The 16990-nt window shown below is 33.7% G+C and overlaps 1 protein-coding gene across 3 annotated transcripts in view; it reads right to left on the bottom strand.

Moving 5' to 3' along the window:
- LOC143045544 (spermine oxidase-like) overlaps nt 1-16990 on the bottom strand; it is a 41544-nt gene that overhangs the window by 17179 nt on the left and 7375 nt on the right. For all 3 annotated transcript variants that reach the window (XM_076218124.1, XM_076218122.1, XM_076218123.1), the window contains exons 2-3: nt 4934-5059; nt 323-472 (exon numbers count right to left, since the gene is read on the bottom strand). In XM_076218124.1, coding sequence (XP_076074239.1) covers nt 323-472; nt 4934-5052 — 269 coding nt within the window. In that variant the 5' untranslated portion in view covers nt 5053-5059. The remainder of the gene's footprint in view (nt 1-322; nt 473-4933; nt 5060-16990) is intronic.

Raw genomic sequence — 16990 nt, 5'->3', positions numbered from 1 at the left:
ACTACATTAGCATACGAAAATCTAAGAAAACAAGACAAAAAAGAATTTATCTAGCACATTTTCACAAATGGATATAAAAAAATTTATTAAACATGAAGAAAAAGGAGTCTAATCTACGCGAATTACAAGTGTATAGTACCAGCACTGTAGAATATAATCTATGCATTATCTAATTAGGTAGGTAAAGCAACTCTGAGTTGACATCAGAATATGATATATGCTAGGTGATCGTGTTATTCAGTGTCATTAAAGTGCTAAATATTATAAAATAAATGGGTACTGTTGTGACAGTACGGTGTTCTGTGAATAAACTACATCTCACCTGTCCAGGAAAACATATGGTTCCATGATCAACCCTTTCTCTTTGGCAAGTGTATACATGGAATTGTCTTTGCCAGTCCCATGTATCCAGTTCGCACCAAGTTCTATAATACCATCTCCAAACTCTACTGTATGAATTCTTCCTCCAATTCTGTTAAATATATTCACGTATATTATCAAATACCAGTAAAAAAATATACCAATTTACAGGGTGCAATGTGAACCCTGTTCGCAACGAAGATTAAAAAATAATAAGTAGTTCAAATACCTTCCGCTGAAATACATCTGTTTATAATCGTTATTTCTTGCGATGATATTTCAAAATAGTTTTTGTGTCTGAAAAATTGTGACACACTTGCAGTGGAAAAAATCTAGCGAAATGTGTTACCAACAAATGAGTGAACAGGTTTACGAACTAGAGTCGAATATAGGAATGTCTAGAATGAACGTCTAATCATATTGCCTGCTTCCTTGCAGATGATAAATTCCCAAAAACTAATTTTCTGATAGAACTTTATATACTGGTTTAGGAAAACATATAAAAGAGATGCCTATTTGTTGAAAGTTTCCAAGGAAAGGCTAAGTAGGATAAAATGAGATGACCGGTGTAATGATGTCTAGGCACACGTACAGTGTTCAGTTGCCTCTTTTGAATTTGTTTCTTGTTGTCTACTGAACATTAAAAGACGAGGTCAAATATAAGTTCATGTCTGTTGATGACATAACGTCTCGATGTCAAAGACTGTGAAGGCTAGTTATGATACGGTAATAGTGATAGAAGGGGTCACAGGGTTACGTTATTGTGACTATTGATGTCCTATTACGGATTGCGTGTAAGCTAAATGTACAATTTGCACTTTTCTACTGACCTTCATCCGACTAATTCAAGGTTTTGTTGACAACCCGCACACTTGCAGATTGGTAGTTTTATAAGCTTTTCCACATTTAAAACGGACTTTTGTTTTTGGTGTTCAAGATAGCAATCACTAGTTAAATTATGCAGAAAATACAATATACCTAAAAGCCTGTCAATTTTTTAATAATTTGCATTTAAAAAATTCTAAGCTAGATTTTGCTTGTAAATTTACATTTTTATTTTGATTCTGCAGCACTTTGCGAGTTCAAATAAAGACTAATAAACAAATGATACCACTCACAGCAAAGACAACGTATTTTTTTTCTATATAAGCCTTCATCATTTAAGGCGTTTAAGATCAAGATTGGGCCTGAGGCCAAAATACCTATAATGATTGGAAGCTTTGGAATCCAATCGGTCCAAAAAGTTGGGTGTTTATTTTTTTACTTCATCTGCAATTATTACTTCCTAGGATTTTGCATAGTTACATATTGTATTTGAACTAATATTTCGGTGTTTTTATTAACTATTTGCATTTGCCTATTTAAGCCATTCAATTACCGAAATACTTATTCATTTAAAGTGATTTTTATTTCAATTTACATACTTTCATTTCTTATGTCTTAACGGGTTGTTACTGATATTATACATGTATATATATATATATATATATATATATATATATATATATATATATATATATATATATATATATATATATATATATATATATATATATATATATATATATATATATATATATATATATACATACAGATATGCGTGTTTGAGGAAGAATGTAGCTACGAATGGGTTTTGTCGTTTTTATCATGGACTAAGTCGAACGCATCGCATAAGCTTAAAATAGACATAATTGTTAAAAACCGTACGGTGACCTATAGTTGTTAATTTCTGTGTCATTTTGTGCATTTCAATTGGCGATTTGACGGTCACAAGTGCAGTTTTACTGGCGACGCATAGCGGAGACAGTAAAACGGAGAAAATCAAAATTGACGGTGGCAACTCTTCAAGGGAAAACGGTAGTATTTAATTTTCCTAGCATTAGGTTGGCCTTTTTTGTACCCAAGACAGGTGAAGGAAGTCAACTTAGGAGCGCCGTGATTGGATGTAAGGGTACAATATATTTTTTTATTTATCTAACTGCAGTGTTTATATTTACAATATAAATTTTAAAACCTATTGAAATATTTCCTAGAGAATTATTCGAAAAGGATTTCAAAATTTTATAAATTTGCTGCAAAATGACGGTGGGCATGGATAACATAAACAAGCTCCGTTGGAAATTGGTCATGATACTATTTGGCTTCAATTTTTAAAATAGAGTAATAAAGTACTAACACCACACATAACTGTTTTATCCAGGTTTTTATTATAAAAAGTGGTAAACTTAGAAAATGTTAGTATTGTCGCCTATGGCAGAATAAATAGTACCGTTTTCCCTCAACTACAGTACTGCAATCGGATTCTAATAGAATCCGATTGTAAATGTACAAAAAGAAATAATACGTTAGAGCTTGAAAAATGTATAAATTTGAAATAACATAAAATTCCGCCAAAATGAATGATTTGAGCACAAAGGCGTCATGGCTAAACATGACGTCATACGAACTTACAAGCTGAAGGTACTTTCTTTAGATCTACTTCTACGATTCAATATTGGATAAAAGCACATCAAAACGGCGTTTTTTTTTAGGTAGGTGTTGTTTTATTTTCGATAATATTGTAGTCATAAGTCTTAGGTGCGCGGATACACCGGACTGCACCGTAGATAATATATGGCCGTCGCCTTGCATATTTTAAGACACAACCGATGCCGAGTCTTTAGACGAGAAAAGTGTTTCTGAGAAAGGATTTATATCATGGACAAAAGACACAGATGTTATATCTTGCTACCGTCTTAACTAGACAGAGCATATTTGACTTTGCAGATAAATTTTTCCTACGCCTTGAAAGGTCAACTTCGCAAATTTTCCATTCTGACAAATGTTGGCAACCTTGTGCATAACAATTTATTTATTTATGAAATGCACATTTATACCCCTAGGGGTTGAAGGCATATACAAACAATACAATGTATACACAATGGAAAAATTAACATATTAAACATCATATATAAAGTGGTAAAACAGTAATATTTATGCAGGCGTTGTGTCCACTCCCCTCAGTGCAATGTATTATGAAAATGGGAGCTTCGTGTTCGAAATAGGAGATACTCTTGGGAAAATCTGAGTTGTTCAATATCCTCCGTTATAGAATCAATGTGCATCACTGACCGAGTTAAATTTCGCCAATGACCAACCAGCACTCAGCTGAATTAAATAAGATTTTTACAGTATCATGGTATGTGCTTGATGCAGCTGAATGTAATTGGTTGTGTTGACTGCACCTTGATTTCTATTATAAGACCAGTAGAGGATGAAAAAAATTGTTGTAGGATAAACTGCCATGTCTTAAATGTGCAAGGCATATCTTTGTGATAGAAACATGAAGTCAAATGTAATATGCTATTTGAGAGAACTTTCCATTATTCTACCAAATTATACAAAGGGTAAAATTGAGAATTGAAATGGGGAATGTGTCAAAGAGACAGCAACCCGATCAAAGAGCAGAAAACAGGCGAAGCCGGGTCACCAATGGGTCTTCAATACAGCGAGAAAATCCCGCACCCGGATGCTTCCGCTGGTCCATAAACAAAATGTATATATAGTTCTGTGATAATAGACGTCATACAAAACTCCGAAAAATATAAATGAACTAAAATTAAAAATCATACAAGACTAACAAAGGCTAGAAGCTCCTGACTTGGGACAGGCGCTAAAATGCAGCGGGTTAAAAATGTTTGTTGAGATCTCAACCCTCCCCTATACATCTAGCCAATATAGAAAAGAAAAAAAACACGCACGGTAAACTTAGTTTAAAAGAAGTCCGAGTCCGATGCTGGAATAGATAACAAAAGAAACTAAACAAAATGACAATGATACATAAATAAACAAAGGACTACTACCAGTCACTTAAACTGACTGAAATATTATGTCTTCATCAGATGAATATCAAGCACAATCCCTCCCGTTAGCGATTTAGTATCATACCATCAAAAAATATATGAAAAGTACATCACCCGTATCATGCAAACAACTGGTTTTAGAATTAATATGTTTATTTCCGATGCAAAGACACTATAAGTGCAGCACGACGGTAAATTTTGCATTGCCACTGCAAAATCAGAGTATACATCGTAGGATGAATAGATGCAGATGTGTTGCCACCTATGGAACATGTGGAACTCCTGAAAAGTGTTGCATGGATATGATTTCAAAGAATTAGCAAATCATCGTACACCAGATGTCGGTTTTTTGATCCCTAGTCTGCCTGTGAATTTGTACATTCAACTTTAGTGAGTGTTTAACTACAAGACGTCGAGAGAAGTCTTAGGGTGGAACCATTTCTACACCAAAAGCAATCCCTGAAATAGACCAATTTCGTCATTGAATAAGATTGAAGTTGATGAAAGTGCGGATACCGAATACCATATTTTGGATTGTTGAAAATGGCATACGTTCAGCTCTAATATAGTCGGGGTAAAACTAAAATGTCGGTCCAGAAATCGGAAACACCAGAGACCAAATGATGTATAATAGTTTACTACTGTAGGTCACTGTTCGACCTTCAACAATGCGCAAAACGAATACCTCATAGTCAGCTGAGAATATGATAAGTATGAATAAATGACTTTACCTGTCTGTAGCCTCTAATACTATAACATTACTAAATCCATTCTGTACCAGGTGGTGAGCAGCAGACAGACCAGCAGCGCCCGCACCAACAACTACTACACGTGCATCCGTACTCGACATTGTCACACTAAAAATAAGGGAAAGGAATTCAATAAATGTGTATTCATTATCTGTTTGATACTAAACAGGTGTGATAAGGATTCAACAATTTAGCTGTATGATATGTAGGGAAAGTTTATTTTTGGAGAAAAAAAAACCAACCTCTCCCGATTCAAAAATTTTTTTTTAATACTTTAGGCAAACCTAATTCTTAATGCTCGACGTTTATAGCAAAAGAAATTAAATCTTAGAGATGACAGTAAAAAGAAATTTAAGAATTATCAAGAAATCCCACATTTCCCCCTAAACTAAATGTTTCGTACCTAAGTTGTTAAGTTTAAAGTCTCATTTACAAAATAAAGGTCACATATGAGAGCGCTCCGTTACCGTATTGTTTTTCTGCAAAACAAAGGTCACTAAAGAGAGTGCATCTCTGCCTTATATGGTTTTTTTTCTGCAAAGTAGACAGGCCTTGACCTGACTACGAGATTATTAAATACCAGACTATTAAACCCCTTTAAACAGCTTACGTTTTATGTCTATTTGTACATACGAAAAATCCGACTCTAAATAAAGATTACTTTACATTAAATGTATTACTTTGATAATAATATGCTTTATATATACGTGTGTATGTTGTGCATATGAACGCAAAATATTCATGACCAAAAAAAAATGTAATCGTAAACCTAAATGTCTGTTTAGTATGTAATATAAGATAATTGTTATAAAAGAAGCATGACTTTTACTTAATTTTTTATAAGATGTAGAACTAGAGGCCCTAAAGAGCCTGTGTCGCTCACCTTGGTCTATGTGCATATTAAACCAAGAACACAGATAGATTCATGACAAAATTGTGTTTTGGTGATGGTGATGTGTTTGTAGATCTTACTTTACTGAACATCCTTGCTGCTTACAATTGTCTCTATCTATAATGATCTTGGCCCAGTAGTTACAGTGGAAAATATTTTGTAAATTTACAAAAATTTACAAAATTTATGAAAATTGTTAAAATTGACTATAAAGGGCAATAACTCCTTAAGGGGTCAATTGACCATTTTGATCATGTTGAATTATTTGTAAGTCTTACTAACCAACCAAGATGGCCGCCATGGCTAAAAAAGGAACGTAGGGGTAAAATGTAGATTTTGGCTTATAACTCTGAAACCAAAGCAAATCTGACACGGATTAAAATTGTTAATTTAATCTGCCCTGAAATTTTCAGATGAATCGGACAACCGGTTGTTGGGTTGCTACCCCTTAATTGGTAATTTATTAGAAAATTTTGCCGTTTTTGTTTATAATATTGAATATTATTATAGATAGAGATAAACTGTAAACAGTAATAATGTTCAGCAAAGTAAGATCTACAAATAAGTCAACATGACCAAAATGGTCAGTTGAGTGACCCCTTATTGCCCTTAATAGTCAGTTTTACCAATTTTTCTTAAATATTTGTGATCTTTTACAAAAATCTTCTCCTCTGAAACTATTAAAACAAATGTAACCAAACTAGTCCACAATTATCATAGGAGTATCTAGTTTTAAAAATGTGTCCAATGACTCTGCTCGCGAACCAAAATGGTAGGCATGGCTAAAATCAGTACACAGGGTAAAATGCAGTTTTTGGTTTATTAATAAAATATATCTCTGAAACTGAAGCATTTAGAGCAAATCTGACTGGTGGCAAAAATGTTCATCAGATTTAGATATATCTGCCCTGAAATTTTCAGACAAATCCGACAACCAGTTGTTGGGTTGCTGCCCCTGAGTTAGTAATTTTACAGACATTTTGCAGTTTTTTCTATTATCTTAGAAGATCGTGGCACCCGTCGTGTTGCTTAGGTAGCAATAAACAGTTAGGAAAAAATAGTTTTTTTTGTGTGTATCCATGGCAACAATCTGCATTTATTTGCTATAAAATATTGCAAAAGGGGGGGGGGGAGAAGATGTCACGTATTTCCCCAAAATTTGGCTAAAAGTAGAATTTCAATCACTTGAAGTAATACTTTTTCTGAAACTGTTTACATATATCTTTCAGTTAATCCAATGTCGAATGAAAATTATATGTCTTTTGTTTCATTTTTTTGTAAAATTGCGTCAAAAACTTCGTGTAGAAAAAAGTGTTTGTAAACATTACATTAATTTATGGACCGATGGCTGGTATAGCTATAAAAATACGGAAAGTCAAACAGAAAATAGCCAATAAACCTTGTTAAAAATCATCTTGATGATCTTATAAACCATCTTTAAAGGCTAAATTAGTACTCAGCTGTCTAAAAATGAATTTTATTACACAATAACTTTCATATTTGAAAAATCCACCGGGGCCAAAATGCGAAACTAAACTCCTAACTGTGTATTGCTACCTTATGTTATTACCAACCCGGTAAATAGTCTAATTGGGTAGGTCAAATTCGTGCAAAGGGAACGGGATTGTAAGGTACGACATGAGGAACATATCCGTAAAGATAGTGTCCTATCTTGTTGCCAAAAACGGTCTCGGTCTCTGTCTCTGTCAACTATACCCTTTAATACGCTTATGCATTTATTATATTGCCTCAACTCATTGTAAATATATTGACATAATCCCCCAAAAAATTCTTAAGGTTGGACATGAAATTGTCCACCAGCTTCTTCATTTTTGCATTGTTGTAAATGTGTGTTTTGGTTATTCCCAAGTAAAAGGAATATTGTTATTATTGTAATAAGAGAGTTTATATAAATGTATAAGTTGTCAGAAGTTATTTCTAGCATTAAGTGTATTGAATGAGTAATTTACGTACGTTTTACTTTAAGTTATTAGCTGTATCGATAACGTCATATATGGCGCAACTTTGTCATGTATTGTTCAGAACGTTACCGTTGGGTCAATATTCTAATCGTGAACCCGAAAGTGTACATTTATGATTTCTTAACTGGAAGAATTAATATGTCTAGATTTGTTTATTCATAAGATTATATCATTATAAGCATTTTAAGGATGTACTTAGGTGAGGTTAGGTAAAAATTAAGAAATTAAGAAATTAAAATTGATACTTTAAACTGGTAGAGCATCAATTAAGGATAAATATAAGCTAAAAATATTGATAGGTCATGGACCTCCTTTTCGAGATATTTGAGATTTAAAATATGGCGGGAAAAGGCTGACTCGGACTTTTACCTTATATTTGCATTGGTATTATTTGGGTCTCAAAACAAAAGAAAGCAAATCAAGAATCTTCTAAAATTTTGGTAAATGACCTTTCATGAGCTATTAAGTCTTATATGAAAAAATAAATGGGTGTTATGGGGCAAAATATTTTACATTGTATTGTATGGAAAATCACCAAGGAGTCCGAACATTTGACACAAATTCCAAAACCTCACCTAAGTGCATCCTTAAGTCGAGAACTCGTATATTTTATGTCAGCGTTTGACGTTATGTTTTTCTTCCTGCTTAGAATACCACGTTCGTCACTCAGTCTTTGCTGTGTTTACATTTGGCTGCAGCAAGGCTCATCCCGGAGGTTCCTAGAGGTAAGAAGCAGCGCGTTAGCTGTATGCCTTGCAGTTTATATTACAAGTAAGGGCCGTAGTTTAGAGGTGAGAAGCAGCGCAGATAGCTGTATGCCTTGCATTTTATTTATAGAGTCATTGTAATAATTAAGATAATCCCGTTTGGTCCATATGAAAATACAAGTTAAACTAACGTGACGGTACCCAAATTGCACCTATTTTGACAGTTTTTTCAACTACGTTTTTTTTTTATGATCAAGACAAAAATTTCCATTTTGTGTTTATTTTGTAGCCGTATCCTTCCTTATTATATAGGTACACCAATTTGATTTTCAATTCATATGGAATCATAGAAAAATTGGTCTGAACTTAGCTCCAAACCATCAATGATTCTGTAATGAGGAGTACCCAAATTGCATCCATGCTTAAATTCGAATCGTCAAAAGTCGAATAACAAAGCTTTTGTTTATTTTTTCAAATATTTTGCACAATTGGATATTTGTCGTTGCTTACTCTTCTTTTTTTTTAAAGAAATTGATACTTGTAACATATTGTATTGTATTTGCTAATTTTAAAAAGATGACGTTTTAATGACGTCGCATGGCGACGTTTCGGTAGATTTTGCTTTTTCAGTAAACACTTCATCTGTTGATAAATACTGTGAATGTTTTGTGTATATATCTAAATATTTTTGCATATTTTGAAAGACATGCACAGTATCAAATCATAAAAACACAAATTGTTTAGTATGTAGGAGATCTTGTAAGATTTCCGCTGATATTTTTGTTAAATAGGTGCAATTTGGGTACCGTTACATTATTATTTTAGTAGCTCCGCCCCGTATGTAAATAATATATTATTGTTGGAATATAATTGTACTTGTATGGAATTATATCGGCTGGTCTAGAAGTTTAATAAAAGTATCATTTTTACTACTGATCACTATTGACTATTTATTCACGCTACCAATGACGAGAGAGAATAGACAACAGATTTGATGTCCGTATTTATTTATAACTCCGTGTATTTCCTAGTTTTATGAGTATTCGTATTTGCTGGCTTTATAACTATACCAAAACATAGCAAGAAGCAGAAATTACGACAATTATTGCCTATATTCTTATATATACAGTCCGCCAAAAGTTAAGCACCACCTACTTTTATTGCATCGATTTTTTTTTCAAATTTAAAAAATCAATTATTCCTCGAAAAATAGAAAACAATCTGACATATAGCAATTTTGCTAATGTATATCATAAACAAACCACAAATATAATTTTGGTCACTTATGAAGGTTCTATGCATGTATAGGTTTTTAGTTCATATAGAAATAGTGTAAATTACACAATTTAGAAACGGAATTTAAGTTTCACTGTGATTTTATTTTTTTACAACAATTAATCACCCAATATCATTAAAATTTTCTACACATAATCTTTGGTATGTTCGGCAAATTTAATGTCAATATTTGGGTCAATAGCATGTGTAACAACCTTTCTTCCGGTACACTTTCATAACACGACGTATCATTCTCGATACAAGCCTTTAAAACTTTAGTTGAGGTAATCTGTTGCATTAAACAACAAATGCCACTTTTAATTCGACAAACTTTTGTAAAGGTGGATCACTGTGATTGCGATTTCCGACAATGGCATCCCAGACATGTTTGATTGGGTTTATGTATGGAGTCAAGGAAGGCCAAACATTAGTGTGAATGGCTGGTTGCTCTTTGGACTCGGTTAAAATTCTTGCCCTGTGTGGTATAGCGTTGTCATTCAAGTACAAGGGTCTTGACAATGTTGACGCAAGTGGGGAATTATTAAAATGAGGGACTACAGTGTTTTAAGGCACCAAATCTCTGTATGTCTGTCCGTTTATGTTACCCTGCAGAATATGCATACCCAGCTTATAACGGTATTAGAAGCAACCCCGTACTGGAACACCACCAGCACTGAATGCAGTCCTTGTGCAAACATTTTTTTTTTTGTCATAGGCCGTTTTTTCCCCAGCGAAATTCGTATAATGGCGTCTATTGGCAGTAAAGGAAACTGACTCCCATCTGACTAATGAGTTTTTTGTTAGTTTCTTATGTTCAAGCATAGATAATCATTATCCCATTTTAACCTGACGGTAGAGTGCCTGCTTGTAGGTACAGGTCTCTATACACCACGACTTGCTCTTTGTTTGCCTCTATGAAGTCGACGGACCAATATACGAACACTAACACGAACACCTGGAGAAACAGTGTATTTGTAAACGCGCAGATGACCTTTGATAAAAGGTTGCTTGACTGATTTATCGGAGTTCAATCTTTTTGGTCGTAATGAATTTTCTTAGTGTATGTTAAAGGTAATTCATAACACCAAACATTAATACTTTTTTTGCAATAGTTAAAAAAATATTGCCAGTTATATTTCGGTGGTGGTTAACTTTTGGCGGACTATATTTTTAGTCATTAAGCGATGAAGTTCGCGACTTGGAAATAACGGAATATAGGATCTTACGTTGAAAGTTATTTAGAGTACAGGAATTTGTCCTTAGCTAAAATTGTTGTTACCGTTATTTATATGTTATTAATATTTATTACCGGGTTGGGCAAAATTCACTGACACACAGGTTAATTGTTTTATTTGTATTTTGTCAGCTGTACTGATTTATTTATTTAATATTCGTAAATATCTATGTGAATAAATTATATTGATTTTGTACTTTGATTTCGTGAATTACTTGCCATCATATTCTTTTCTTAAAGTATATTCAAACCGCTCGGAGGCAAAATGGGGGAAAATGTTATGAGATATTCAGAAGTAGTTTCCCATCAAGCGCAATTTCATGGTACGTTTGATTCCATGGACGATGATAACTTTGATTGTCGTTCAGTACATTCTGATATGGGTCGTATTGAGTACAACAAAATAAAGGGTAAGGAAAACACAGAAAAGGGAATGACACAAAGTAGATGTCGAAGTGAAAGTGGTTTACATACAAGTACGATAAGAAATGATTTTCGAAGGTCTGATAAAGAACTTGAGGCCCTTAAGACAGAAAACAGGTCACTAGCGCTTGATATTTATCATTTAAGGAAGCAGGTAGATTCAAGTATTCATGAACTTGATTTATAAAGCAAACATGAGCTTGAAACAGTTAAACGAACACTTGGTATGAGAAAGGGTAATTTACAGTCAATTAATAATGAGCTTGCAGATAATAAATATGAGCTATCCAAATTAAGAAGCGACTTACAAAAATACCAACAGGTAAATTATCAGTATCAAAGGGAAATAGAAGAACTCCGAAAAGATTTGGCAAAACAGAAGGACATAAATGATAATAATGAGAGATCAAAAACAGGTATGCATGAAGCAAATAGAAGTTCTTTTATGTATGAATACAATCATGGACAGGGAACAAGTAATAGCTATTCAGAATATCGTGTTAATAATGTTTCTGATAGAAACTACAACTTGCAGTATGAACATCCAGTCACGAGTATTACAGGTACTAATAGCTCTGGTAGTCATCCAGATGAGCCTAAATTTAGATTACCGTATTACAACGGAAGAAGCGATTTTCAGAGTTTTTGGAGTGTCTTTGAAATTGGAGTAAGGAAGTTCAATTGGGACAATAGTAAGCAGGTAGAACAACTTATGTGTTGTTTGAAAGATGATGCTTTGGCTTATGTCAGTAAGCTTCCTTCTGATGTAAGACGGAGTATAAAGCATACTTATGAGTTATTGGAAAGGAGATATGGAGATCATTTACTCCCTGAACAATATAGAGAAAAATTGAATCAGGTGAGAAAAGAGTACAAGGAGTCATTAACTGAATATGCTGCCAGGGTAGACGATTTAGTTTATAAGGCATTTCCTGGACTTAATCCTCCTGAGTTACTTGTCACTTTAACCATTGAGAATTTACTTAGGGGTTTACCTGATCAATCTTTAGCATATGAGGTACGTACTAAGAGTCCAAATTCAGTTGATGAAGCTATAAAACTAATCACGTGGCATGAATGTTGTAAAAACAGTGGTAAGAAGACCTCTAGTGTTAGGCAGTTAGAAATTGAGGAAACTGAGGAATACACAGATCTAGAAGTAAGGAAGGTAAATGGAGGTAGACTAAGGTTTGTTACAGAGGAACAATTAGAAAGTCGGTTAGGTGTATTTGCTTAAGAAATTCAACATGATATTAAAGATGGTCACTCACAATTGAGAAATGATTTTAAAGATGAAATTGGTAAGCTCTCCACAGCAATAAAGGGAGATTATCCAAATAAAAATGCTGGATACAAAAAACAAAATGACAGTCTAAAATTCTCTTTGAAAGATACCACATGTTTTACTTGTCAGAGAAAAGGTCACATCAGTAAGTACTGTGATTTTAATAAGGGGAGACAGGAAAGCCAAAACCGTGATAATATACAGTATAAAGGTACAGATAGAATAAAAAGTAACATGGTTTCTTCTGAACAAGAAGAGTTAATCTAGAACGGGTTTAGCCTAATAGCCAAGACTTAACCCAGACAGTTAAAATTGAAGGGAGATGCAGTGACACTTCAACTGAAATGTTGATTGTTAAAATTTTGAGTTGTAATAACAAAGGGGGAATGAAGATTTAAATTCAAATCCAGTTATAGATAAATGTATTGATAATAATTTTGAAATAGTTGACACTGATCTTGACACAGCGATGGTGGATGTTGTAATTGATAGGGTCAGGTCGGTAACTTTGAGGGCTCCTCTTAGTATTGAAGGTGAAAAAGTCAAGGCTGTAGTTGATACAGGTCCAGAAGTTGTGATGAGTGAATCTTTATTTTTTAAAATACCGGAAGCTAAGCGTCCATCATTACAAGAGTCTAAACGTAATTTGGTGGTTGCCGAAACGGGTAAAAGGATGAAAACTTTAGGTGTAGCAAAAGTTTCTGTTGAAATAGGACCATTGAAATTGTTGTGGTCAATTTATGTGGCTCCCATTAGTGATGATTTGTTATTAGGCTGTGATGTTATTGATGAAAAAGACATTACTATTAATACAAAAAGGGGATTAGAAATTCAAGGGGTCTGGATTGATTGTGATGTGCAGAGAAGATCAAACAATGTACCTAGAATTTTATCAAAAGAGACTGTAACTATCCCTCCTAATTCAGAAGTAATTTTAGGTCATTTGGGGGTAAATTGTGAGACTATACATACTAGGAGTGGTAGTATTGAGCCAGTGATGGAGGACGAGAGAAAAATTTTAGTAACCAGATGTGGATCCTTTTTAGGAAAAAAATCCTGTTAGATTAGTAAATTTAGACAGTTCTCCTGTGAAGATTCGTAAGAATTATTTGTTAGGGGAAATTCATCCTGTTGTTAAGTATGACAATTTTGTATATGAAGATAGACATAGTAGTAATGTTTTCAGTTCAACTGAAGGAATAAGTAATTGGGTTGAAATCGGTAAAGGTATTAGTCAGGGTGATCTGATCCAACTTGAGCAAGGTGTTATCAGACCTTCAAAATCAGCCTGGGCATCAGGGGTGGTTCTCGTGAGAAAGAAAGATGGCTCAGTACGCTGGTCTGTGGCCTACAGAAAATTGAACCAGTTTAGTGTACGGGATGCATACCCACTTCCTAAAATATCTATGTGCCTTGATTGTTTAGCTAACGCAAGTTTATTTTCAGTCTGCGATCTTCAGTCAGGTTATTGGCAACTTCGTATGGCGGAGGAAGATAATCATAAAGCTGCTTTTAAAACAAAGTACGGATTGTATGAGTATATAAAAATGCCCTTTGGTCATTGCAATGCTCCTAGTACATTTCAAAGGTGTATGGAGTTGATTTTTCGCGGGTTTCAGTGGAAAACATTGCTCGTTTATTTAGATGACATTATTATCTACAGTTCAAACGTAGAAGAGCATTTTAAGCGACTTGATGAAGTTTTGTCAAGATTGGAAAACTCAGGGTTAAAATTGAAACCATCTAAATGTGATTTTTAGAAAAATGAGGTTCTTTACTTCGGACATGTCGTGTCCAATAAAGGTGTTCATCTTAATTCAAAAAATGGAGAAACTGTTCATAGTAAAAATTGGAAGACTCCAAGCACTGTGAAGGAGGTTAAGCAGTTTATTAGCCTCTGTAATTACTATAGACAATTTATTTTAAAATTTAGTGAGGTTGCATCTCCATTTAGCAGACTCACTAGAAAATATGCTTCTTTTGTATGGAATCCAGAATGTCAGACTGCTGTTGAAAATCTGAAAAAAATGCTTTGTGTAAAGCTCCAATTTTGTCATATCCTTTACCAAATATACCTTTTATTCTGGATACTGATGCTTCTAATGTTGGAATTGGTGCTGTATTGTCTCAAGTTTAAAATGGAAAAGAAATGGTTATTGCATTTGGTTCCAAGAAACTTGCATGATCAACACCAACAAAGGTATAGCGTTACACGGCGTGAACTTCTAGCTGTAATTACTTTCATACATCAGTATCGACATTATTTGTCTGGTCAGAAATTTATGTTACGTACTGATCATGGCTCACTTAAATGGTTGTTTGGATTTAAAGATCCACAGGGTCAAGTTGCACGATGGTTTGTTTCTCAGTTTAATTTTGAAATACAGCACAGACCAGGAGTAAAACATCAGAATGCTGATGCCCTATCTCGTAAAGATGGTGAAAATACATTATGTACACATCAGAAAGATGGCCAATATAAAGAAGATTGTAGTACTTGTCAATCTATTGTAAATGACTGGTCTGAATTTAATTGTACGGTGGATAATGTTGGAAATATCAGTCAAAATACATTTTCTTGTGGAGTAAGAGCAGTGACTCAAGTCAAAATAAGAAACTGATGCAATCAAATTGGTTAGATGGTTATACAACTAGAGAAATTGAAACATTTCAAAGAGAGGATAATGATTTGAAATTTATACATCAGTGGACTGATAATAATATTGTACCTTAAAGGGATGAAGTAATGGCAAACAGTCCATCTGTTAGGAAGTACTGGTTAAATTTTAATCTTTTACATAAAGAAAATAGAGTTTTATATCAAAAAGGTTATTACCAAATGATGGGATTTCTTATCAGTTATTAGTACCTAAGATTTTGAGAAAAGAAGTTGTTAGTAGTTGTCATAATACTTTGTATGCAGCTCATTTTGGAGCTAATAAAACTCTTGAGAAGGTGAGAAGGTTAAATCTAATTTTCATTAATATAAGATGAATGAAGACATCAAAATACATATAAAAGGTTGTTCAGTTTGTAACAGGAACAAAGCTTTAGGCAAAAGGCAAAAAGCAGCTCTGTAAACATACATAGCTGGTTGCCCTATGGATCGGGTTGCTTTAGATTAATTGGTCCTTTACCAAGGACAAAAGGTGGTTACACATTTATTTTAGTCATTGGGGATCATTTTACACGTTGGATGGAAGCGTTCCCACTTCCAGATCAACAAGCAGAACAAGTTGCTGAGAAATTGGCCCACGAGTTCATTTCCAGATTTGGTACACCCCTAGAAATACATACAGATCAAGGCAGAAACTTTGAAAGTATAATTTTCAAGGAAATTTGTAAATTATTTTAAATTAAAAAGACAAGGTCAACTTCTTACAGACCTTGTTCTAATGGTGTCATTGAAAAATTCAATGCTACATTTGAGAAAATGATTCAGAATTTTGTTAACAAAAATGTAAATGACTGGGATGTTTACATCGGTATACAGCTTACAGAAGTATGATACACCCCGCTACTGGATTTACTCCAAATATGATGATGTTAGGTAGAGAAGTAATACTTCCTAATCATATAATTTTCCCATTTCTTGAACAAAGTATGTTCACAAACAATAATTATGTTGAAAAGTTGCAATCACAGTTTGAAGAGATATATCATCTTGCACGTGAAAATCTTAGAGCCAGTCCTCAAAGAAAAAAGAAAGACTATGACACACGAGTTTCTCAGAATCAGTGTAGTAAAGGGTCCTTAGTTTATAGATAAAACCAATTTTGCAAGAAATTAACAGATAAATGGTTAGGTCCATTTGTAATTACAGAAATTGTAAGTTCTGTTTTATATAAAATCAGAGGTCGTGCAAAATCAGAAATTATACACCATAATAAGTTGAAACCTTATTTTTTTGAAGATGTTCCAGCTTGGATTGTAAATATCAAGAAGAACCTGTAGACTTATAATCAATCTTGGGCAACTTCAAGGTCCAGTGACCTTGTGTTGTCAGTGAGGTGATAACAGAATTAATTTTATAGATGTATATATATTTTTACAGTTTATGATGTCTGATTACATCTGCAATTGGGATTATTGTGAATTTGATGGTCAAATGAATTTCGCCATTCGTCACATCATTTTAACGCATGCTCCACCAGATAAAGTACCGTTTTTTCTGCAAATAATGCCAATTCAGAGCCACAAACTTCAAAGCTTTTGAAAGACACATTGCCACTTTTAGACCA

This window comes from Mytilus galloprovincialis, chromosome 9 (assembly GCF_965363235.1).
Source record: "Mytilus galloprovincialis chromosome 9, xbMytGall1.hap1.1, whole genome shotgun sequence".
In the NCBI taxonomy this organism is placed as follows: domain Eukaryota; kingdom Metazoa; phylum Mollusca; class Bivalvia; order Mytilida; family Mytilidae; genus Mytilus; species Mytilus galloprovincialis.
This window is presented reverse-complemented; position numbering and strand designations above follow the sequence as displayed.